Source organism: Erithacus rubecula (assembly GCF_903797595.1).
Source record: "Erithacus rubecula genome assembly, chromosome: 4".
Lineage (NCBI taxonomy): Eukaryota > Metazoa > Chordata > Aves > Passeriformes > Muscicapidae > Erithacus > Erithacus rubecula.
The window spans coordinates 30,297,366-30,320,112 of NC_136686.1; the positions used below are offsets into that span (position 1 = coordinate 30,297,366).

At 43.9% G+C, this 22,747-nt stretch overlaps 1 protein-coding gene across 1 annotated transcript; it reads left to right on the plus strand.

The window, feature by feature from the left end:
• Nucleotides 1-31: 31 nt before the first annotated feature.
• FAM234B (family with sequence similarity 234 member B) lies at nucleotides 32-20,070 on the plus strand. The gene is made up of 13 exons (XM_079304533.1): nucleotides 32-353; nucleotides 5,818-6,210; nucleotides 7,161-7,259; nucleotides 9,451-9,639; nucleotides 11,502-11,632; nucleotides 12,303-12,450; nucleotides 12,793-12,934; nucleotides 13,508-13,651; nucleotides 16,988-17,069; nucleotides 17,297-17,452; nucleotides 18,039-18,156; nucleotides 19,289-19,515; nucleotides 19,940-20,070. Exons 1-13 carry the CDS (start codon nucleotides 83-85, stop codon nucleotides 19,943-19,945), a joined length of 2,106 nt encoding a protein of 701 aa, XP_079160659.1. The 5' UTR covers nucleotides 32-82; the 3' UTR covers nucleotides 19,946-20,070.
• Nucleotides 20,071-22,747: the final 2,677 nt, after the last annotated feature.

A 22,747-nucleotide genomic window follows, 5' to 3' on the forward strand; every position in this document is an offset into this window, starting at 1 on the left:
AAAAGTTTTCCAAGAATGAAGGCATATAATTATAGAAACAACAATTTAAAGGGACTGGCGATTTCTGTGCAAGCCGCTCTGGATGACAAGCCTATTTTCCATCTGTCTGTGCCCACACGGCCGTGCAGGCTGCGGAGATCTGGGCTGCCCTGGGCTGGCCGCCACCGGCCCGCCCGTCCCTGCGGGTCTCCGCCTCTCCGGCTCAGCCGGGCCGCGAAGGGCCCGGGCCCCCCTCACGCCCAGGAACTACAATTCCCAGCAGGCCGCGGGGCGGCGCGGGGCGGGGGCGGTGCGCGAGCGCAGTGCCGTGTCCAGCATGGCTACGGTGCTGTCCCGGGCGCTGAAGCTGCCGGGTAAGGGCTGCGCGCCCGCGGGACGGACCGAGCGCCGGGCCGGGCGGGGCCGGGCAGGGCAGGGCAGCCGCGCCCAGGGCAGCCCTGGTGGCGGGAGGAGGTGCGGGGCCCATGGTGCCACCCGCTGCGCGGCTGAGGGCTGCGGGCGCGTTGCCATAGCGATGTGGCGGTGAGGGTGAGGCCCGAGGGTGCGGGCGGTGAGGGGCGGCCGGCGGGCTCCGCTGGGGCTCGGGGGCGTCGTGTGCGGCAGAGGGGCCGGGGCCGCGGCCCTGTGAGGGGACTGCGCCGCAGGAAAGGAGGCACAGACCTCTCAGGTCTGCTCCTGCCGGGTTACTGCCACAGAAGCCAGGCCAGGAGCTCGGTAAGTGCCAATGCAATTACCCAGGTAAATGTTTAAAGCCTGCCTGCCGCTTCTGCACCTTCCAGCCAGAGATCTTCAGCGAGATGAAAGGATATTCAAGCATAAGGGGCCATTGTGTTTGGTGAGCAGCAGTCCAACAGCCGTTCTCTTCAGCAAGGAGATTAAAAGGGAATTAAAATACCTTGCCAAACCAGATCTTGGGAGCATGCTAGTTGCTGTTGGATGTACTTTAGACGGTGCCAATGCACCTGGCTGCATTAACTTCAATGGGAAAGCGCCTCATTGCTCTTCCTAACCGAGTCTTGCCTTTGGGACAGCCCTGGGGCAGAGACAGGGTGTGTGCTGCTGGGGAGAGCTCCTTGGCATAGACACCACAGTGTCTGCATGGCCCCAGTCTGTGAGGCTGCACTCAGTGCACTCATCATTCTTTCTTCCTCCATCAGTACATGAAGGTCACAGTAATGTCTTCAAGGTCCTTCCTGCCATCTTTTCATAACCCTTAACGGGAGCCAAGTTTTAGTTTATGTGGTGCCTCTTGAGTCTCCTTCAAAGACATTTTGTTTGTAAGTTGGTTTCTTCCTAGTTTTATATATATATGTGAGTGCCTGTCTAAATGGGAAGGAATACATTACCATGAAGTCTGTTTAGAAGGAGTGCAAACTGGTAGATGTAGGTGTGTGCCTTAGGACGTGACCACTAGGGAACCGTGCAATGAAAAGTACAGATTTCTTCTGGGACCTTTGGAGCCAGCATGATCTATTTGATATCTGCTGTTGGGAAACACTGATTTGAAAAAGGTCATAACAGGCCTTACAGATGTACTTGAGGGAAGAGTTCTTGCATCAGTCCTTAGGTTAAATTGCAGAAATCATACCTTTCTTGTGTGTTTAATTATTGAAAAATGCAGCTTCCGACAGCAATGAGAAAGCAGAAAGTCCATTGCTATATCTGTTTTTCCTGACACATCTCATTAAATTAATTAAAAATCAACATGTGGCAACTTGTCTCCTCGTGGGCTTGGAGGTATGTCTGCAGCACCCAGTGACTGGTGCCTGCCAACTGCCAGAAAAATAAACAGAACATGAAATTAGTACAACAGATACTGGCACCAGTGTGCCATCGTTGGAATAATGCAATGAAAATTGCACACTTCTAAAGTCCAAAATCTTCTCTTTTCATTCCAACGTGAGTGCAAAGAAAAACCCTCTCAGTCAGCTGAAACAAGGAAAGATAAGATTACAATTAATAACTTTGAAGCCATCAGCAGAAGAAATGAATATTTTATTATGACTAGTACCTCATGTTAACACAGATTGCCTAGTGGTTCCTTCTTTTCAGATCATGATTGCATAATAATGATCTGTTCTTCAGTGAGGGGTCACATTCCTCTACTGCAATAGTTGCCTGTGTGAAAATAGCATTTGGGAAATACATGGGGGATTTTCAAAGTCATAAAGCACAATTTAGAGACCTGCTGCCCTTGAAAACCAAGGAGTTGGGACATTTTTCCTCTGTTCTGTCTTTGAAAGCCTCCATCATGAGTATTTTCTTTTTCTTCCAGTGGCTCCAAAAAAAAACAAAAGCCAGGGTGATGTGACCAGTAACTTGCTCTGATTGTAACCACAGGCCACTCTGTTTTATCACTGATGCCATGGAAAAAATGGACTATGATTTAGAGCAGGTCAGAACAGAAGAGGCTTTGTTGTCTCTACCTGTAGGAGGGAGAGAACACAAAGCAATAGGGAAACTGACTTTGCTGATACTAACTCCATACCTGTGAAGTGGATGCAAGGTTTATATGCACTTGGAGTCTCTGAGTTACACAGACCTGGTACCTACATAAGGCCACAGAAACTGCAGATTGCATAGAGACTAATTTCTCTTGAAGAATACATAGTGGTTATCCTTCTAAGACATATGGTGAGTTTGACCAAGAGACCAGCTCAGATCTTAGTATTTCTACTTCCACGATGGAAAACTGAAAACTGTATGTATTCCCTGACAGCTGATTGCTTACAACAGACACAGTTTTAGCTTTCTATTGATGGACGAATTGTTTGCCACCAGCCTGAGCCTTGTTGTTGAGCAGAAAGGAAAAAATTTGACTTCTGGAGCACTTAAAAATAAATTATCATTCTCTAAATGGTGTGAGACTGCTTTTGTTTTCACTCATTTTTACTGGTTGTTATGTTTGTGCTTTTCTGCTGAAAAGTCATCTGGGAGTGATTAGTGAACACCAAGTGTGTTATCCCTCCTTCCCACAGCAGGTGACCTAAAACTCTAATGAAGAGTCATGTTCCTTCTGCTGTCTGTCCAGCCAGGTGAATCATGAGTTACGTGTTCTCTGCACCACATAACAGCCTTGGGAGGCAGAGCTGAGCACATGGCTTGCCAGCATTCCAAACACATTCCCAAAACACCTACAAATTAGTTAAGGTTCTCTCTGAACAGCAGGAGATAAATGTTTGAATCGTTAGAGATGAGATATACTATTGGGTTTTACATGTGTTAGATGAGTGCTTCAACAGCCCTTCTTAAAGGGCAGTATATTCCCTCCTTTTGGCTTAAAAAAATAGAACCTTCAGGGCACTTTATGGCTGAGTTTACTGAGTAGCTGTGCCTTGTGAGTGCCAGATAACCTTTTGAGAAAAGAGAGGGTGAAAGAATGCCAGTTTCTGATTCCTACTCTGGCTTAGACATTAACTGAACAGCTCTATGCTTTATAGCTCTCCTATAATTCTCCAGATTCTTAACTATGTAGATCATCAAAAGCTGTCATTACTGTGTAGTATCTGCTTTCTAGCCACCAGTCAGTGGTTCTAAGTAGAAGAGATGTTCTTGTTACAGGCTGTGGTTGACACCACTGTCGATGTTGCCAGCATCTCAGTCCCTGCCAGTTCAAGGAGTGGGTGAGCCATCTTTTTCAAGGATCCAGAACAAAACTGTTCCAGATAAATTTGATTGATACCAATGCTTTCAGTTGCATCAAGGATGAAGAGCAGGTTCCAATCTTTTAGTTGATTCTTTGTAATTAAAATAATTTCACAAAACATAGTATATGTGAAGCATAGGTATGCTTTGAGCTGTTTTACTCAAATGTCACCAGCTTCCAAAATGGGGAGCAATCCAGTTAACATAATTGTCTGACTGATTTCCCAGGCTTAATACCATCTACTCTTGGGTCAGCTGCATTTGTTTTTCATGCCGTTCTGACCTGGTTTGACCTGGCACATCTGGATCTGTTGTGAGAAGCTGCAAGTTCCCTGGCAGTGACACCTCTCTGGAATTTTTTGTTTCAACTGTGTAGTCTTTCAGCCACTTTTTAGTACAACCTACGTATTAGACACCTGTGAAATTTACGCTGCAATGTCTGAGCGGAGGGCTGTGTGCCACCAGGGTCAGTGGCATCCCCTAAGTGCAATTAGGGGATGGAGCCAAGGTTATCAAGACTTCTTGAAAAGCCCACCCTTTGAGCACATGTTTAGAGCAGACCTGTATGAAACAAAGCAGTGTGTCACAGGGATGCATCAGACCAACCCACAGGAATGCAGTATCTCTTGGTTTGGTGCTCTGCCTCCACAAGAACTGCTTTTTGGAGTGTACCAGATTTTTGAGTCTTCTGTAGAAGCCCTCAATCAAAAAGGAAGAGTCTGTCTTAGATATGTGAAAGTGTTGGGTATTTTTATTTCCTTCTGTTCAATGTAGGTTAGTTGTCCTGGCTGTTCCACCTAGTGTGGGGCATTTGGTTTAGTGGGATTGAAAGTTTTTCTTAAATCCTAAAAATGAAGCTGAATACCACTCATAAGTGGTAGACAAAGGGAAAGTGAAGGTCTTTTTGTGGGGTGAGAAATGAGGAAGAAAGAAAATGCATGTGATGAAAAATACACACTAGATTATGCAAAATAGGTGTGTTGCATGAACTAGGTACTACAGTACATCTGTTACTTGAGTGTCTTTAATAGGAAAACCTGAAGTAAGGTATAATATCTTAGTCAGGAAGAATAATCATGAAAACTATAAAAATTCTGCTTTGTAAAGCCTTCCCATCATCTTAGTGTCTGAGAGGGGCTATTGCTTGCATATTGTTGCTTATTATGCCTTGCATGTATCACTTAGGAATCTTCGGGCATAAGCTAGTTCCTGTTTCAGATCAGCTGTAAATGAAAGGAAATGAGACACATACCTGGGATTGCAAAGTCCCACCTTGGAATTGGGGAGAGAGAGAACCAGACTGAGACTTTGCAATCATCAGAGCACTGGCCATGGCTCCATGCCCAGCCTTGTGGCACAGGGCAGCTCCCTGGGACGTGACCCTCTACTCATAGCTCAGGGCAGTGACTCTGTGAAATCTTTCCTGTCCCCATAAACAGATGGCACTGGGCTTGTGCCAGGGTGTGTGACCAGCCTCTACACCTGACCAGCCACTCCCTGTGGCTGTCTAGGGCTTGGGGGAGAGGTCATCTGTGTGCCAGGCATCTGTGCAGCAGACACCTAAAGCTAAGCTACTTTCCTGCACCACCACCTGAAGGGATCAGCACCAAGTTATCTCTCTTGGCCAGGCTAAGCGCAGTCTGTTGGCTCTGGTGGGAGCAGGAACAGAGCAGGTGCACTGGGATTGCCTTGGGCAAGGGTTGGAGCATTCTCTCTCAGTTTGCAGAACTGAGCCATGCAGAGAAGGTGGTGTCTCAGAGAAGCAGCCTGATTCCTTCAGGCGTCAGCATGTTAGTGGCCCAAAGGGCCAAAAGGGGCAAACTTACTTTCCCCTCATCTTCAGAGAGACTTCATGTTTCATTACCAGTCAAGAAAGTATTAGAATTTAATCAGCCATGAATTCCATATAGACATATGCATACACATACATATATGTATACACACACACCCATTTATCTGAGGAAGATAAACTGTCAGCATCTTCTCTCCCACAGATGCTGCTGTGAAACATGGAGAGAGAGACCCCATCATTTCTCTCACATTTCTCACTTGGATCCATGCAAAATGCAGACTACTCTGTTGTCCCTTCTCTATCACTCTCCACTGCAGCCTTTTCTCCATGGGGATCCTGCAAAAACTCATGCTTTGTTGTCTCTCTCTATCTTTTCTCAGGAAAGAAGAGCCCAGATCTTGGGGAATATGATCCCCTCACTCAAGCTGACAGTGATGAAAGTGAAGATGACCTTGTACTCAACATCCAGAAGAATGGGGGGGTCAAGAATGGGAAGAGCCCCCCTGAAGAGATCCAGGACGCTGATTCCGATGTGGAGGTTGGGATGACAAAGCAGCACACGTCAGAGAGCGCACCCGAGGGTTATCCTGCAGAGACGGCCGGGAGCCTGGAGCAGAAGGCTGCTCCCTCCCTCATGCCATACCTGCGCACTGCCATCTTCCTGCTCACTGTGGTGATCTCGATGATTCTTGTGCTGGTGTGCGCGTTTCTAATTCCCTGTCCCCCTAGAGACTTGCATAACACCTGGAACCGCAACCTAGGTCAGGGAGCAGGTGAGAAAGCCCCAAGAACAGCATCTGGCATGGGGGAGGTGGCAGCTCCCAGGCTGGCCATCGGTGGGAGAGACCTATCTGGGAGAGCCAGGTCAGAGCAGAGACCTTTCCTCACCATTACAGATGCTCCAAAATAATAGACAGGTGGCTGTGTCCTGCTCACTCTTGGAGCTGAGGCATGTGAAATCTGGCATCCGCAGATAACAGTGACACAAAATTTTGTTCCTGCCAACATCAAAAATTATTTTGACTCTTTTTCCATCCTGCGTTTTGTCTGGATGTTGTGCTCTGTTCCAGATGGAGATGGCCCAGCCCATTTTAAAATACAATGCCTCCCTTTCTGCAGCCTGGACTTTACCAGTACCTCCATGCTGAAGTATGTGGTTATGTTTGAGAGGAGAGGGATTTTTTTTTTGTGTCTTCTAACTGGCTTAACTAACCTTTTTCCATTGTCTTTTAGCCCTGCTTGAATGCATAAATCAACATTTGAGATCTTTTGTTATCCTGTGTGGGTCACTGGTAAAAATTCTAAAGTATCTCCTGCTCTGGCTTCTGCAATAAAATAACACTGTTTTGTGAAATAATTTCTGCCAGGTCTAGATATGTCTCTCTCTCCTTTGCTTTCTGCCCCTGGCTTCCAAATCTAAGCTTTTCATATGATACATGGCTCCACATCACCTCAGAAATTGAAGTGGGAAACGTGAATCTTTTTCTGTTAGCTCCTCCATTTTTCCTTTTCCTTTCTCTGACCCAAATGCTGCATTTCTGCAGTTCCATGCAATGAAAGATCTTACCGTGGTGTGAGCTGCCTGCCCTTGGTGGTTCCTTAGCAGACTTTGTGAGGCTTATCTACTCCCAAGTCTCATTTCTGGGCCAACCCTCCTCTCCTAGAGTGAAAAATGAGCTGGGTGGCCTTTTTGGCATGCAGTGACCCTCTGTAATTATTGCAGGTGGTGTGTTATCCCCATTGGAACTGTGTGATGTGAACAGTGATGGCCTCCCTGACATCCTCATTGTCTTCACTGCCTTGATGAATGCCAGTGTCATGGGTAAGCACTGCAGGTTGTTTACATTTCTCTTAATGTGTCAGTATGGACCTTTGTATATTTGTCTTACACAGGAAGAGTTTCTGCCACTGCCAATCCACTGCATTGCTCTTTTCAGAGTTCTTTAAAATTGCTAGTGTACTGTTCCTGTGGTTGGTCATGCTTAAAATTTTCATTACAAGCCTGTGCTCCTATACCTTTTGGCCAACATCATCTGTTTGCCCTTATCTCATCTTGGGGCAACTCTTGTCTCTTGGTCCTGCATTTGTGTACACCTCACTTTGTTTTTAGAAACCTTCAAACCCTCATTTTGCTGCCTTTTTCTCCAGGTCACTCCATATACTTGCCAGGCTCCAAATCACTGTTAATTCATGATAGGGAAGCTACTGTGCCTGGCTGTTTAGCAGGTATTGCCCTGCTTCCTCCTCCTTGCTGCTCTGCTTTCTTTGCTAGTCCTCACACTCTTCAGGTAACATAGCAGAGCCTGCTGATACTGGCCACCATTACACAGGGGCTGCCAAATCCAGTGGCATCCTATTGCACTGGGCTTTTGAAGTCCTGGAGGCTCCCAGCTGCCTGCTGTACTGCACCTGCCTATTCTGGCATCCTCTGGTGAATCTGTTCCATCTCAGAGATGTATTCAGGGAGCAGGTATACATTGCACAACCTGAAAAAAAATCTTGGAGTAAAATGCCTTGGCTCTTCAAAGAGGTAATAAAAATATTATTAGAGGATAGGGAAGCCTTTCTCCATGGCCCAAGTAAGGCCCTTGGTATTTCACAGCAAGTCCTATAAAAAGAAACCTATGAACATACAGAAAACTTTAAGCAACTTAAAAAAGAAGTGAGAGAGGAAGATAGAGTTAACATAAAGGCTGTGTTCAGTTCATATAGGTTGTCCTTGCGCTCTGTATTTTTGCCATTGCATTGCTTTTGTTTTTTATCCCAGCTATATATATATATAGTCAGCATGCTCTAGATGAAACTAGTCATGCCTAGGCTGTAGCTGTGCTGAAAGACAAAAGCCAGACACTAAAACAGGTGTAAGCAGATCATAATCCAAAACTCACATAGCTGGATATCAGCCCACCTGTAGCTTGTGCTTGGACCATTCACACAGTGCTAAATAGAGATAAGCTTGGACTAGGCACCAGTGGAGTAATCTGTGACGTTAACTGTTTCTCCAACTTGTACTCAACAGCTGTGAGCTGCATTCAGGAGTTAATTGTTCTTCATCCCTATCAATGCAACAAAAATAACTTGATCTGGAGTAACCTTTTAGCATAAACCACATAATTATCAGTTTGAGAAAAGAGTGAGTTTGATCTAGAGACTGGATTCAGCCTTGTACTTAGCCAGTGGCCCATATATGTCCTTTGTGTCATTAGGTCACATGTTGTATGTGTTGCTAGTAAGAAGTTGACTGAGTCTGTTATAATTTTGAAATATGTGAGAGTTCATCTTAAATTGTGATATGTCTGTACTAGGTGGGGATTAGTTACAATAACCACACTTATGTCTGAGCTAAAAGTTGATCACATTTGGAATCAGAGCCAACAGTCAATTGAAGCAGCATGGACTACTTTATTTTACAATTATTTTGTTCTAACTGGCAAATTGGAAAAAGAACGCCAATTTCCACCAATTGGTTGCATTGTCTGTTTTTCACAATAATGAAACTCCTTTGGAAAACAAAGCAGAAAGCTCTTAGACCACCAATCACTTTCTGTTGCTCCAGAATTCCAAACAAGCCAGCACTTTCATGTTAAGGCTTCCCCTTGATCCTAGCTGTTATGTTGAGGGAGAGGGGATCAGAAGAATCAGTCTGATTTGACAGCAGTACATTTCACAGGAGGAAGTCAGCACAATTAAGCACAATGTCCCCAGGAACCTGGTTCTGTCTGCCCAGCTGACCACATTTCTTACTATGAGCTCAGGTCCAACCTCCATGATTTTCCAGGCTGTTGGTTTTCAGCCCAATTTGTTTGGAGATCACTGCTAGGTTCTGCAGCAGTGAAGTTCAGCCATGAGGTAACATTTGACCTTTGCTTTCAGGCAGTGTGGATTTGTCTGTCTTGAACCACTCAGCTCCAGGAGCTAGAGCTCGATCTCCAGCTCAAGGACCCCAGGCAATGTGGTCATAGTAATCCCTCTGACACCAAGGGATCACATTCTCTCTTTCCTGTCTCTTCTAGGTGTCTCTAGACCCTCCGTGACTGTGGTGGCACTTTCTGGTATGAATGGCAGCACCTTGTGGTCCATCCAGCTTCCAGAGGAGACACGAAGTGTGCAGTGCAATGGGCTATCACTGGGGGCAGCTGCAGGGCCTGTCTGCCTTGTTACAGGAACATCAAAATTCCTCAGCCTTCTCAGTGCCTCCACAGGTGAAGTCAACTACGAGCATATTAGAAATATGCTACTGCTTTTTTGTTTCCTTTAAAGGACTAATAAGCGTGAATGATTTGGTTTTGGCACATCATGGTGGCTATTACTTCATGACACACAGAAAGGAGTCAAAACTAATAAGTTTCTAGTTACACAGAATAAGAAATTCCAAAACATTTAATACCTGTGACAGCATCTTTGTCCTACATCTCAGAATATTTCAAAGTGTTAATCTTATCCTGTAGCATCCCCATGTCATAAAGAGTATGTAAAGTCTGTTGTCATTAGCGTTGAGCTGCTGGTACAACTCAGGATCTACCTGACAGCACTGCAAAGCTGAACAGCATTCCTGGAGAACTTGCATAAGGATTTACTCAACATCCAGGAAACCTTGCAGAGAAATGAGGCCCATAGTTGAATTGATTAGATGTGACTTAATATTGCATTTTTAATCACTTGATCATATGCACCTTCATTCTCTGATTGCTGTTTGTTCTACCACATTAATTCATTGGCAGAAATAGCCATGGGTAGGTATAGGGTTGTTTTTGGAATCAACCAAAAGGTACCTTGAAGGTGGGTAACTTTGGGATGGAGATGTGTGTTAATATTACAGTTAGGTTTTGAAGAACTCAGTTCATCCAACGACAATAATTCATCAGAGTTGCTGGCTCAGCAACAGACATCTTCTGTCTCCCCTGGCTGACAGGTGCAATGCTGTTTATCAGCTGCAAAGTATTGTTAAGTTTTCCCCCCTGCAAGGATTTCTGCAGTCTGGCCCTGGTATTCCCGCTCCACTCCACCCTTTCTTCCATCCCCCTTAGCAGGTCCTATGGTTGCAGACTGTGGGTGTGGGGAGTCATGGTGGAATAGGTTTCAGGCATGCCAGTCATATTCTATGCAGGAAGCAACAGCTGTATTTTACCCTGTAATTTCCATACTGTTAGAACTTCTGTTAGGATGGGAATATAACTTCTCAAGTTTCCTCTAATTTTACCCCCAGCTATCTTCCCACACTTTTAAAATGCTTTTTAGGTTACTTGCACAGTGTTTTCATGGGCAGGACAGTGAGCTGCCTCTTTTACCAGCAGCAGTAATGTACAAGTTTGGCTCTTGGTTTACTTTGTCATTCAGGGGCAAACCTTATCCTACAGAGTGGTAGCCACAGAAAAACATTTTTAAAGACTGAAAAATCAGAAATGTTGGCAAAAGAATGACAAAAAAGTAGAAGCATCAAGTTTAATTGTTACCTTTTTTTAATGTTTATTTGCAAGTTTCCAAGTGTAGTTTTACTGTGTTTCCAGCTGGGTCCATGCTGGACTGCTGAACCATTTGACATCACATCTGTTAACATGCTTTCACCCTGAGGTGGAGTGAGCATGTCATGCTGGAGTGGTAATTTGCTGCTGGGAATTTAACTGAGACACAGATTTGCACTCTGAATATCAGAACTGTCCCATCTGTTTCCTTTCCTTGCATCTACCTAGCCTTTAATGCTGGCTGAGGCAGACAACTGCTGTCCTGCTGAGCAGCACCCTCATTTAGGTTCTCCTTCGAAAAGTGAACCTTAAATATTCTCTGCTATCTTAGAAATTGTTTAAGGCTCAGGTCTTTTAAAGACATGCTAAGAAAGAAGCACAGCAGGAATTGAGGCCTGACTCAAAGGCAATCTGGAGAAATGCTGGGAGAAGAATTTTGCTTCCCACTGCAGTTTATCTCAGTTTATGGATCTGTCTTTCCCCTTCACATAGAATGGGAGAAACAATCTCTCTTGCTCCCTTTTCAAGAAGGTTTTGTGGAACCCTCTAGGGATGCCCTCTGGTTCCCCAAGTACAAGTCTCTTATTCTGTTCTTTCCACAGGCAAGACCATCTGGACACTGAACTCCATTCACCTTTCAAGTGGGTTCCTGGCTGCACCAGCTGCAACTCTTCCAGATGTAGATGGAGATGGCATTAGGGATATTGTTGTTATGGCTCTCCAAGACAAACAGGTACAGCATACTTTTGCTTGAGGTTTGGAAAGACCTTTACTCTTTGTGTAGAGGAAAAATAGACTGATGTGGAAGGATTGTAACTGGAGCTGCAAGAGTCCCTAATTTTCATTCCCTTGGATTTTGCTGAAAAGCACCCTTTTTCTTCCAGTAAGTCAGAGCAGTGAGATCAAACAATAATGACACTACCCGCATTCTTGACAGCTGGGAATGAACAGAAGGGTCATTATTTGCACCTGAGTGAGACTTGAGAATTATCTTTTTCTGTTCATTGAATGTGTGGTTTGAAGTGAGTTTTTAGCAGCAGTGTAGGAATGGATCTCTGGAGAAAGGAGCATTTAACTTATCCAAAAGAAAGAAATACTTGTATGATTAATTCAGATGCAGATTTCCTTTATGCTCATCCCTTCCCAGAATTCTAAAATCAGTGTTGTTAGAGGAACTCAGATTTTTGAAGTCCCTTTCATATGTGATGCATTTGTGTCAAGAGAAAAACATGAATATAAGATGCCCAGGAAATCAGACTGAGCAAAGAGAAAGCAAACACTATCTAGACCTTGCTGAGGGGGAAATGATCAATGCAGCTTCATGCTGTGGGGCTGGGAGAAGATTCTGAGTGCATAGGTGCTTGAAAGCACTGATATAAATCTCTGCCTCTCTCTCCTTGCAGCCTGATATGTTTTTCATCTTGGTATCAGGAAAGACTGGAACTGCTTTGGGTGGACCTGTCAAGTACAGCACCAATGGAGAAGGGAAAGTGATTGGCCCCCAAGTCCATATAACCAGCCGGGGAGCCATCTACATCCTGTTTGGTTTTGGTAAGATCCACCTTGCTTTACAGCACTTCACCTTCCAGAGAAAACATTTGTTTTACCTGAAATGGTCCAGAATGTCCCTGGGATACTTCTGCCATGCCTTCTGCTGTAACAGCTAGGAGGGCAAAAGCATGTCTCACTGCCATGGGTGTGGAAAAGTACAGGAGCACCAATTCCTGCTAGTCTCAAATACTTTGGAATTTCCCAAAGGCACGTTATGCCAGGGAAGTTCCAGTTCTGGGCATTTCATTGCCTTCTACCACAACTGCAGTGGTCCCAACCACCCTCTGTTCTGCTGGGTTATCTTTTGCAGTCAAGACTCTTCATCTTTACTCTTCCTGGCAGGTAATGTTCAAGCAGTTGCCCTGAGAGATATCTTTACCCAAGCCAGAAACCGAGACAACTTTCCTGCAATGCTGCAGCAGGAGGAGCCAGAGTGGGAAAAGCGCAGATCTGTCAACCTGTCAGAGCTCATTGACATTTACAGGTAGAAGATGGACTTGTCATCTTGCTGCTTCTGGGAGAGGAAGGGAAGAGTAGGCACTTACTAGTACTCCTAGCAGTGGTTACTTCTACTTCAATACTGTCCTCTTCATTGTCCAGTTGATAACTGGGGTATACTGTGGGGAACCCATATTCCAAATTTCCTCCCTGTCCTCTGGTTGTCCTAGCCAGAGAAGTGCAGAGTACAATAAAAGGGAGTCCTTAGCTTCTCCTGCTCCTTTCTTCAGCTTTGTATGGATTGCAGAAGGGAAAAAAGAGGCATTCCCAGCTAATGGAATCTCTTTGGGAAGCTCAGTCTGTGTGGGCCTCCATAGGAATAAAGGAGGGGATCAAATGTGAGCTCACAAACTTCATGCTTTTTATAGCAACTCATGATATTTAGAAGACTCGACATTTGAATTTAGCCCACTTAACTGAGGAACCCACATCACTGGGGAAAAGATGGACTTCTCAAAGTATAGTTCACATCTTTTATAGGAATTGCCATGTGGACAGGCAGCTAGTGCTGAGAGTGGAGATACAAGCCTTGATCTCCTCTGTTTTCCTTTTGTCCCAGTGGAGGTGTTGACTTTCTGCAGACAGTGAAGACACCTGACACAAACTGCAGCAACCTGCTCATCACAACCAAAGAGAGCTTGGTCCTGCTTAGGGGACAGGACCTGGAGCACCGCTGGACCCTGGAGCTGCAGAACATCAGCAGGTTACTTGCTGGGAACATTTTTCTGTCCTATTTCTTCTGTACCATTTCCTGACTTTCAGTTCTAAGCACATGTGCTCCTTAGAAAGCAATTGACAGTAATTCTTCCAGTCTGAAGAGGAATCTGAGAACTGGAGGTGTGTGTTGTTGAGCCAAGTGAGGAGGGCAGGGGGAGCAAGAAACAGAAGACTGGAAACTTGAGCTGTGTGCTTGTCAGTGATCACAAATAAGGAGCTTGATTCAGGTACCCAACAATGAAATCATGGAAATTATGTGGCTTCGGAATTAAGTGGATTACTGATGTGTGATTCAGTCCACCTGCTGTCCAGGGCTTCAGTGGAGAGGATCAGTTGCATTAGTGATGTTAAGAATTTAGAGTAGGTGAATGAGTATGGCCCAGAGATCTTAATGTTCCTTGAAAGTGGAAAATGAGCATTCTGATGACAATCAGTACACCAGCTATACTAAATGTAAACCTTAAAATAATACTGCTCATCCTCTAATTTCATGTATGGAAATTAAGTAATTTTCCAGATCTTGTGAGTTGGTAATAACCTGCAATTTCAGCTTGCTCAGTATTAAATATTTGCAAAGGGCAGTTGGGCACAATTGAGGGAAATTATATGGGAAACAATTGCTTGCTCTAGTATTGAGAATAAAGAAAGCAGCTCTCAGCTCTGTGTTACCCAAAGAGCATAAATGGGAAGAAGGTACTCGAACTTCATTAAGAAAAAAAAAAAGGTGTTCAGCTATCTTTGATATTCAGGTAATGTCCACATTCTTGAGGGCTGATGGGAGACATAAGCTATGACTTTAGGAATGAGTTATGACTAGTTGATCACACTGTGGGGAAAGGAAATGGACTAGAAGTGTTTTGGGCCCAGAATCTGCAGACTTCTTAATGTGTCTGGCATTCAGTTTAGAGGGTCAGTGTGTATGTACTGACTAAACAAAGCCACTTCATGGGTGATGTAGAATCAGTTTTATGAAAGAAATTTCTAAATGGATGCAGTAATAAGTTGGAACTTACAAATCAGGAAGGGTTGGAAACTTGTTTACCAGTATGGTTGAGGTTGGAAGACACCTCTGGAGATTTTCTAATCCCACCTACCTGCTCAAGCAGACTCTAGAAAAGCTAGAGCAAATTACTCAGGGCTGTGTACTATCTGGTTTTAAGTATCTCCAAGGACGGAGACTTCACAACATCTCTGGGCAGCTGGTATTCAAGGTTGCTGCTTTTTCCTGTTCTCTGACCTCCCAAGGGACAGAGTACAAGGCATGTAGAGGAGCTGCTTTGTTGACAGAAATTTTGCATCCACATAATTGAAAAATAATGAAAGCAATTCTTGTTCTAGGTGACTGTGCTAAAGTCCTGGACTACCTATTTTTTCAAAGTTCAGAAAGACAAAATTTGCTACACTGAATGTATTGTGGGCTAGTATTTAAGTAAGAGGTTTGTTTATATTTTTTTTAACACTTAAGTTCTACTTAAGCATCATAGGCTGGGGGACAAATTCAGGTCAGGGATGTTGCCACAGAGTTAAACAGACTGAATTCCTTATTAGACAAAGCTTACAAAGCCAGCTGTGAGCACCCCTTTTCCTGGGTAAGCCTGCCCCAAGCACACAACTTCATCCAGACCTGTGGGAATAATTTCTGAGAAAACAAACATGGCTACCACAGATGTGCTGCATTTCCAGATAGCTTTTGACAAGATCCCTGGAAAACCATAAAGGAGAATCAGTAGTCATAAAGCAAGGGCGAAGTTCAGAGACCATGAAATTGAGAAAGCAGTTGCAAATTGTTTCGTAAATGGATGTTTCAGATGAGAAAGGATTAATAGCAGGTTGCTGGGGGGATTACTGTTGGGCAGAATAATTACTAGCCTTCTGGTTCATTTGAGAAAGTGCCCAGGGGATTTTTCACTTGATTGGTAGCATCCAGTGTGCTTATATTTGTTTGCGTTCAGTTTGTGGGATTTGTCACTGACTGTAATCCATAAGAGACATGAGAAGAGGCACCTTAGGAGATGTTTTGAGTTTGTGGTCATAGGATAGAATTGCCTTCTACTTCCTTTTGCTACTGGAGAGCTTTCAAGCTATATAAGTGTCTCATGATACTGCCTTGAAAGCAGCACCTGGTTGCTGAAGGTGTTTGTGAAGCAAATTATGTTGTTTGATGTTGTAAGTACTGCAGTACTGTGGTATTACTGTTCAGGAACCATTCTGTCATGCATGTTTTCAAGGGGAAGATGGAAAAAAAGTGGGAAAAGGTCTGGACAGAATGCTTTAGCATGGAAGATTTAAAATACTGAATTTATATGATCAAAGAGAAGCCTGAGAGGTGAGTTCATAAGCATGTGTAAGAAATAGAAGCTAACAGGCATAGCAAGAACAAGTGCCTTGAAGCAAAAGTCATTTGTGTTCAAGAAAATGAAGATACAGGAATGTTTATTTGGGTGAAATTAATCATTAGAACTGATTGTCATGAGAAGTGATGAATTCATCTCATCAAAGATGAGGCAAAGCCAGCCTACTGATACTTGATTAATTAGGTGAAATACAGAAATCTGTCATAAATAAGAGGAGAGGATATACTCTGATGATCCTGCCTTGCCATGAAATCTGGTTCTGTGAATTTTGTGGACTCAACTGTGCTTATTTAGCAGTGTCTAGCTGTGGTGAATTGAAGGAAAACAGAGGCAAGGCTCAGCAAGCAGGATGGTTAAAAAACAGTTGTAATGTGGTATATTAATGTGTTATGTCACCCAGAAGTGAGAGGATGAGAAGGGACTTCATTTAACCTGCTTAAGGTCATAAAAAGGCTTGTAAACCTGCCAGCAATAAGAATACAAGGAATCATAGGCTGACATTAGTGTTGAGTTTATTAAGATCCATTTCACACAGCTAAGGCAGCCTGGGAAATCCACTTTCTGCAGGAGGCCAAATGTGCCAATGCATTTTGGAAGGGCTGGGTAATTTTATATAATTATAGCAACAACAGTACAGGTTCTCATGCAAAGGAAAGCATGATAGAGTCGTGTACAGGGAGATAAACAGATGTCTACACAGCTCATCAAGGGTTGCCCCCCACACAGACAATTCTGAAGAATGGCTGACAAGCACCATGGGTTGCTTTACCATTTTTCACTTTTCTGATCCACCAACAAAGGATTCCTGACAGTCAGAATAGTTCTGAGTGAATGAAAGACCTTATTTAGCATGACAAATCCTGCCATTTTAAGAGGCAGAATGGAGGATGAAGGCAACTATTCTGCCTCCATCTAAAATTACTTTTTTTCTACCATGGGGCTGAGTGTTTCTTTTTCCAAATTTACAGCCAGCCTGTACCAGGTTACTTTGGTGCTGACCAAACTCTGGACTTCATGCTGCAAGCACAGACTGGAGAGGGGAGCAAAAAGGTAAAACAGGTGAAGGCAAGGAGGGCAGTGGCAGCACAGGAGTGGGGGAGGTTGGGTTAAAAGAGACAAACCTTCTCTGGTCCTTTCTTTTCCCATCTCTTTGGCCAGCACTCATTACTTTGTGGCCACAGGCATGAAAGGGAACAGCACAGGCCATGCCTCTGCAAGGGGGCCCTGCATACCCACTCCTTGACACCCATTAATGCTTGATCTCTCCCTGCCTTGAGGTGGTGGTGGTGGATGGCAAGTCTGGCCTCCCTGTTTGGAACCAGGAACTTCCGTGGCAGAAGCAACAACTCGATGCACTCTCAGTCATGACTTTGGACAAGAAGTCTGTTTTTCTCTTTTGGGCTGATGAAACACAGCCTGTGTTACAAAGTTTGGTGAGCATGCTTCCTTTCTTCACTTTGAGGTTTCTCTGTGAAACAGTCTCTGTCTTTTATTCCTGTTGTCATTGAGCTTGAACCTAACATATAAGAAGGCTGTCAGGGACATCTCTTGCTTTGACATTCTGACTTCTCTGAGCCCAAACACAGGAGGTTTTGTGTGCAAATTCTTCATTGTAAAGCTTTGTTGATAGAAATTTTGCATCAACAAACCCCAAAATTTATGAATTTCATTTTTTCTTGCAGCACTGAGGAGTTGTAACTGCAAATTTGTTCCCAGCCCAGAGTACTCCTTCTGTCCATGCAGGCACACAGTTTGGCATGGAAACTCAAACTTCTAGACTGTAGCTTTGTCTGTCAGGCTGCATATGACAGAGCTAGATTTCAGCCCTACCAAACAGAAGTTGCAGAGCAAATTCTGTTTTAGGAAAGAAAGGTTTCAGGATTTAATCTTCATAAAACCATAGCTTCTCATTCTCTGATGCATGTAAAAACAACACAGTGTCAGGAAATTTTATCTTTTTGACAAAGCTAGACTCCCCTTTGCTAACCAGTTATATTTTTGCCTTTTACATTCCAACAGCAACCTGGTCCCAGACCTGAACGCCCAGGGCTGCACCACCTTTATCTCCTCCATCCTGTTTTTCCTACAGTGCTTTTGGACCTCACTAATGCAACAGACAAAGTCATTGCTTCAGCAGGTGAGTATAAATGGTGGAGAAACTACATAGGTTAGAAATGCAAAGAGAGAAGTAGCTGTGAGAAACAATGGTCTGTAGTTGTGCTTTTAAAGGTAGCACCTAAGGTCCACCATACAAAGGACAACATGAGAAATAGGATTAATCATTCTTCTGAAGGAGCATCCTGTCTACCCTTTACTTTGCAAACAAAAGACCCACAAAGTTTCTTACACATTTCACCAATGAAAGGTTTAAGTTTGATTTGATGCATGTTTTACACCAGGTAAGTTGTGTTGCTTTCCATGGAGCTATTTTTAATTTAATGCAGTGCATAAAAAAAAAATCACTATAAAACTTTTCTCTGTCAATTCAGATACATTTTTCTGCTTTTATTAGTAATCTCCTACTCTTTAGGATAGCTGTTCTGCTTCTTCCTTTTTCTTTTTGTAAGGGGGAATCCAAAATATGTGTGTTTTCAGGGAAAGGTAGATCTGGTTTTAACATCTATGCAAAATTGTACAGTCCCTGTTCAATTTCCTTGCTATTTCTAAAGCAGTTCAGCAAACAGCCAGCCTCTTGTGCATGGGAGTGTGGATCAGTTCATCCAGAACTGAGAGAAGTAGGCCAAGAAGCATAGAAAAACTGCTGCATAGTAATTACATCCAATTGGACTTGTATCAAAAACACAGTTCAGTCAAGAACAAATAGAATACTATTTTTCAGGGGTTTTTTTAGAAACAGGGATTTCTGAGGTCTTTACAGATCATTCTACAGTGACTGGAGTCACCTCACTTGACAGTGCTTTACAAATTTCCTGTTTTATAGAGGTGAAGAATAGCTACTAACAGGTGTGGGAAGGAAAGTTGAGAGTGAACTGTATTCTTGAAATATGTTCATATCCTATGTCAAGCCCAAAAGCATAACCTGGAACCAAACCCTTCCATTTCTGATCTATATTTCAGTTTCTTTCCTGGAAAAACGTTAAAATGATTTTCCCTTATCAACTAAGGTACTATGGAATTGTAAAGTCAGACTGAATATAGTATCAGTCTAGTGTATATTTTGACTGAGTATGGGCTGTAAGATTTCTTTTGGAAGAAACAGAATTATTTGCTCTTCACCACTATTTTCTTGCCTTTTTCTGATGGACCAGTTGGAATTAATGATCTCCAAAAGGATGCATTTCACATCACTGTGACAACAACTGCAACCTCAGAAAAGCAGCCAGGATTTCTGTCAGTCAGCAAGCTGGGTCTGAAGTGGGCCATGATGAGTCAAGGTCGGATGGTGTGGCTAAAGGATAGCAGCACTCCAAAAATCAGCCGTGGGGAAGTGAGGCGATTTCTTGCCCGGATGAAATTTGCTGACTTTCCTCAAAAGGTGAGATAGTGCAGGAATTCCTAATGAAATCCAGGCCTTTGAAAACATCTGATCTCTTCTCTATAGACACAGATAAGGTGCTCTTTGGGATGGAAAGAGACTGGTGGGATGCAGAGTGAGTGTTTGCAAGGTGACTGGCTGCCACTTGGGCATAAGCTGGACAGACTGGGAAGCAAAGAGGTGCTTAGGCAGTTGAACACAGCACAGGATTTTAGAAAGAAACAGGGATGATGATCATAAGAGACTGGGAGACTTGCAGAGGGATCATAGAGGTGGGACTGAGATCACTTGTTTTGACATGGGCGAACAAGGATCCTCCATATGGTGGTGCCCAGGTTCTGTTGCTGACTTGTAAATTATTACTTTACCAGACTGGATGACAATAGATTTTGGCTTTAATGCTTGTTTGCCTTTCCTTCTTCAGCTCTAGTCTGGTGGTTCTTCAGATGTTGGTTGGACCTGTGGCCTCTATGGGGAATATAGGAAGCTGCTCTGTGTATCTTCAGGAAAACGACTATATACAGGAAATGGGGGCTAAAAGCACTTCCCCTTTCTTCAGCTGTCAGGGGAATGCTGCTGGAAGCAGGTTTGTCCTAGGCAGACCTGTTCTGTACCAGAGAAACTTTGTTCAGCAACTCCCCCTCCATATGCTGTTCTTGCATGCTTCCTTCCAGGTAACAAAGAAATGTGATTTTAGAGTTTATATACATATATATATAAAATCGTGGTTTATATATATATGTGTTAATTTATACAATATATGTATATTTTTTGTATGTTTAATTTATGAATGAGATTTAGGACACAACACACCTTTTTATGTCCAAACAGTGTTCCCAAACAGTCTAACAAGCTCTATGCCTAGAATGGGCCATGATGAGTCAAGGCAAGTGGTGTGGCTAAAGGACACCTTTATTTTAAAGTTATTTAAAGGACACATTTTTATTTTGAAGAGAAGCCTCTGGCTCCTGCAGGGTTAGTCTTACCCACAGCTTCTCCTGTGCTGTCAGCTCTCTTGCCCATGCTGTTGCCAGACTTACAGACTAGCTCTCTGGCTGAATAACCTGATCTAGAGAAAGATGGTCTCCACAGCATTTTCCAGCCCCTTGCACTTGTGTCTTTCTTTCTCAGTTCCAAGTTCAGGAGACTAAGTTCAGATGATTTAGAAGTGAAAGATTCACAGTTTATTTCTCTCCATCCTTAAGGTTTGTATGAACCCAAATTGTCACTGTATCATCACACTGCAGTCCAATGGGTAGAATCTTCCTTTGAAAATGTATCACAGTCCCTGTGGGATAGAAGTCCAGCAGATCCCAACTGTCACTGTAAAGGTCATTCAGTCTTGTCACAGAAAAGCTGATTCTTATGCTGCTGCTCCAGGTTCAGACAGAGACAGAACTAGAAGGCTTTTCTGTGCATTTTAACCCTATTCTGAGCCCAGTATTGCCATTCTCTTGCCAACCCAGCCCTGTGTGCAGCTCCAGGTGGAACAAGCCAGCCTTGGGACACATTTGTTCACAGTGTGTTTTGAGCTGTGTCCCAGAGTGTGCCATCATTCTCTGTTGCATCTGAAGAGCATCTGTATGAATTTTCTCATAGAAGAAAAGACAATATAAAAGGGGAACCACTTTGGTGCCCCAGTAGTTCCCCACAGTTTAGGGTAACAATATAGGAACTGCTTTCCTAGCAGGCCATTCTAAGTCTGGCCTTTGACATTAAACAGAGCCAGGCTGAGATGAGGATTTCAAAGGATTCTTCTGTCTAGCACGTGCCCTTCCAGCCTCCCCACATTTCCCTATGAGTTGTGAGGTGACAGCAGACTTTGACTCTCCATCCAGATGGGCACATGAGCCATGGGTTTGCCCTCCTGGGCCCTTGACACCTCTCTTTGCTGTATAACCCTCTCCATCATCCCACATATCTGTATAAAGCTTCCAGGGTAGCCCTTCAGGTTTAGCTGCAAGCCCCAAGGCTGGTCCTTGGGCCCTGATCTCCTAATGTCAGAGCCTGTGAACAGTTTGTATATGTTTAATGGTATTTTCATGTAAATAGCTTTGTATATATTAGCACAACTGTAGCAATGGCTCTAGGCCTGGCATCTCCCTCCAGACAGGGTTTAGTGTTTATAATATGTAGTCAATTAATAGAGCTGCATAATAGGACTGAAAGTGTGAGGACCAGTAACTTATGAGGGCTTAAACAGGAGTTCCTCTTCCCTCCTGTCCAGCCAACACCTTGCTGGGAAAGGTGAATTGGCTGTTACCTAAGTAGTTACTCCTCTGAGATTCTTCCTGAGAGAACTGATACTCAAGAGCAGTGATGTTAGCTCCTCCTTAATGTGAATTCACCCTGCCCACACATCCCCCACCCTGCCCCCACTGTGAATAAAGAGTCTGTCTGTATATTGTTGGAAAAATGTATTTGAACTGCAGTGAAGCAAAATAAATACTGTGTACAGCATCATGTGTCATGTGAACCAGTGTTTCGCATTTGAGAGATGATGAGTTTGCTTGGGGTTTTGATTCAGGGGTTGTTTGCAATACTTTTACAATGGACAAAAAGGAACAGATGATTAGAAGTAACATAAAAAGCAAAAGTCCTGCCAAATTCTTAAGGATTGCAAAGAAACAGTAAAAAGGCGCAGACAGAAAGTACCTCAGAATGGGAGATTTTTTGGGCAGAAGGCAAGAAAGGAACATGTGGGAGTCATTACAGATAGAAAAGAGGAGGAGAGAGATGTCTGAAAGCTACCCCCTATGCCTACAGCAGGACTTTTAATCTGAGGGCAGGGAGAAGAGTTTGGGCCTGGAAATTAAGAATAGACAGGGTGTTCAGAGAGTGTGACAGCTGATCAGTGTGAACACTGATCAGTATGAACCATAGCACTCAAGTGGAGGTGTTGACGGAAGGTCAGTGTGACACCACCCAGTGCAGTTTGCCATCTGGATGGTGCTGACTATCTGTTCCCAAGTGCAGTACTGGGATTAGGACATCTGACTCAACTCTGAAAGTGCTTGGAGACAGCTGGCACCAGCATATCCCTCCAGTTTCACCCTTGTCAGATGAGGGCACCCATCACACTGTATATGACCAGGGAGAACCCCCACACTTCTAGTCTAGTTGCCCTGACCCAGTGCCTGCCTCCTCACTCCCTGAAGAGACAGGAAGAGCTCCTCAAAACCTGCTGACAGTAGTGCCAGTGCTTGGTTCAGAGCTCTTGTGCCTCCCAACC

Coding starts and splice junctions, on each gene's coding strand:
- FAM234B (XM_079304533.1), top strand. CDS start 83: ATGACAAGCCTATTTTCCATCTGTCTGTGCCCACACGGCCGTGCAGGC. Junction 7,260..9,450: donor GATGAATGCCAGTGTCATGG/GTAAGCACTGCA, acceptor TGTCTCTTCTAG/GTGTCTCTAGACCCTCCGTG. Junction 17,070..17,296: donor CTGGAGAGGGGAGCAAAAAG/GTAAAACAGGTG, acceptor CCCTGCCTTGAG/GTGGTGGTGGTGGATGGCAA.